This window comes from Trachurus japonicus, chromosome 17 (genome assembly GCF_045865225.1).
Source record: "Trachurus japonicus isolate A0001 chromosome 17, Traja_1.0".
In the NCBI taxonomy this organism is placed as follows: domain Eukaryota; kingdom Metazoa; phylum Chordata; class Actinopteri; order Carangiformes; family Carangidae; genus Trachurus; species Trachurus japonicus.
In genome coordinates, this window is record NC_140923.1 from 4176657 (window position 1) to 4179432 (window position 2776).

Sequence of the window (2776 nt, forward strand, 5' to 3'; positions counted from 1 at the left end):
CTAAAGACCCCGCTACTCCGAAAAGGCTATTGGGGGAAACCCCAAGTGCGCAGTGCGCATTGATCCTTTTTTCCTTTTTACAGGGTCAAACGGATCATGTGCATAATTAACTGCAAAACAAGCAAATACTTAATATTAATGACATATAATGTTCATTATGCTTCTAGCCTGTCTAGCCTCTACCTGGTCTTTTTACTAAACTTAACCAACTCCTTTCTTCATTGCCTAAACCCAACCAAAGCATCTCCCTCAGTCAGCTGTCAGCACAAGCGGCGGCTGCAGCAGCCTCGCGCCCCTGTGAGCTCAAGCCGGGTTCAGCCGCGCTCGAGCGGCGCAGGGGGGGAGAAAAAAGTGTATTTCTATTACTGTGTGGAGATCTCCAACAACGGAGTCGGGGAGAAAGCAAGTGGGACAGATCTGCCCAGTCCCTGAGCAGCGCACGTTTCACAGACAAGCCACAACACAGAATGTAAACAACGTCACGCGGTTCAGCACCTTGGACATTGGACAGCTGCGGGGGGGGAGGGTGTCAGAGTAGCGGTGTTTCGAAGTGGGGGTTTTTCAGAACAGCAGGGTGTCGAAGTGGAGGGGTGTCGGAATGGAGAGCTGTCCCCGTTCAGTCTCTGTCTTGTTGGTCTGCATCAGTTTTGGTCTTGTTTGGTATCAGAGTCCTTGTCCTGGTTTCACTGATGTCAGTGTTGGTGTCAGTTTTGTCTTTGTTGTCATTTAACTCATTTTTCTTCATTTGGCCTCGATTTGATCACTGAGGTCAGCAGATTAATTCTGGAGCAGCTTTTCTCCTCTCTCTACTTTAGCCAAGCACTCAGCTTGTTTTCTCATGTCCATCAGGGACTCAACTCGTCTCTTCCAGCCTGGTTTGGCCTCAGATTTCTCTCCCTCAATCAGCATGTTGATGTACTCTGGAGTGGAGAGAGGATCTGGCTTCAGTGCTATCTGTTTAAGTCTGTTTAGACACTGGCCTGATCTTTCCATTAACTTAACCACCTCATCCTGCACACGATCATATTCCTTCTGCAGCCTGTAAATCAGTGCCTCCACAGACATCTTAGCCCCTTTGGCTTCAAAGTATTTCTCCTGCAGCTCTTCCTTTGTTATCTTTTCTGTTACCTCCCTGTACTCCCAAGTGTACCTCTGATTGAAATGTATACTCCAATGACATTTGCCTGGACACTGAGTACAGTATCCATCTGGTCCCATTGCAATACACTTTATTTTATCTTTATCATCTGGATAGATACAGTTACCGTGGCAGGTAAATGGACAGTCCTGACAGTTGGTGAGGAAACGTCCAGTACCAGAAATGTTCTCTTGAAAAGGTTTCATGACCGTAACTTCAAACTCAAAATTCTCATTTCTGCTGATCTCTGCCTCGTGGTCTTTCAGTTTTTCAGTTGTCTTTTTTATCTCCTCCAGTTTTGCTAATCCGAGTTTAACCTTTGTCTGCAAATTCTCAACTGAATTCTGAAGTTGCTTCCTTTCTCTGAGGACTTCCTTTGTCATTGTCAAACTTTTGGTCTCTATTTGATTCAAAGCAACAAAAAACCTCCTCATGCTTTTTATCCCCATGTTCCAAAACATCTTATCAAAGCCTCCATCTTCATCATCCTCCTCACTCCTGCTCTCTGCTGCAGACGACTTGTTGTGAGCAAACAAAGCTGAATTGTTGAACTTGAAGTGAACAGGGAGTCCATCTTTGGTTCTAGGACATGGGACACCTGAAGCCTTGATCGCCTCTAGAACTGGTGGACGTTGGCCGTCTGCAAATGTCACCAGAACTCTGATGTTTTCTGCCACATCTTTTCCAAAGATTGAGAGAACTGAATCAAACACATATTTCTGTGTTGCTGTGAGTCGTGCTAAAGAAGCCTGAGCTACGAAACACACAGCATCAACCTCACTGACACCATGTTCAGAGGAGAAGAGATTACGTAGCTGCTCTACGATCATCTTGTCACTCTCTATGCCTCTTGTGTCTCCAAAGCCTGGTGTGTCAATAATGGTCAGTGAGTAGTCGATGTTAAAACCCTCCTGATGGTTGACTTTGTACACAGTGACTTCAGATGTCTGACTATGAGCTTGTGACTTTGACTGACCCTCATTAACCAACTTAAACCGATAAGAATCCTCCCATTGAACACCTAGAATGTAATTGATCATCCCATTGATTAGAGTTGATTTGCCAGCACCAGTTGCTCCAAGAACCATGATGGTGCGATTACGTTTACTATATGTCATTTTTCCAAAGCTGAAATGTTTGCACTCGGGCACGTTAATTGTTTGTTCTTTCAGAGAAATTTTATAAACAGGGAGAGGCCCTTTCTCTTCCAGACGTTTGCTTTGTTCTTTAACAGCATCAGCAAGATGTTTACTGCCCACTGATAGAGACATGTTAAAACCTTTTGAAGATGACACTGTGATGAAGTGAAGTAACTTGTGATGAGGATACTAAAGTATAACTCAGTTGGTAACAGCTGTCTTCTGGAAAGGTGCAATCTCTGTGGTCAGCGAAGTTCCTCTGTCTGCTGTTGTTGTGAAGCTGCTCTCTGGCCTGAATCTGTTAACATAGAAAATACATATAATTAACACACCTTAAACCGGGCATACACTGTACGATTTTAGTCTGTTTTTAAACTGCCTGCCTGCCTGAAAGACATTAAATCCTGGATGTCCTCTAACTTCTTGCTACTGAATTCAGATATAACTGAGGTCATCGTGTTTGGACCTAAACACCTCAGGGACGCGTTCTCTAATCAGA

The 2776-nt window shown here is 44.3% G+C and overlaps 1 protein-coding gene across 1 annotated transcript; it reads right to left on the bottom strand.

Moving 5' to 3' along the window:
• Positions 1-620: 620 nt before the first annotated feature.
• Positions 621-2261, bottom strand: LOC146969816 (uncharacterized). The gene has a single exon (XM_085805322.1). It carries the CDS (start codon positions 2254-2256, stop codon positions 778-780), a length of 1479 nt encoding a protein of 492 aa, XP_085661448.1. The 5' UTR covers positions 2257-2261; the 3' UTR covers positions 621-777.
• Positions 2262-2776: the final 515 nt, after the last annotated feature.

Excerpts from the sequence above, each read along its gene's own strand:
- LOC146969816 (XM_085805322.1), bottom strand. The coding sequence starts at position 2,256 with ATGACATATAGTAAACGTAATCGCACCATCATGGTTCTTGGAGCAACT.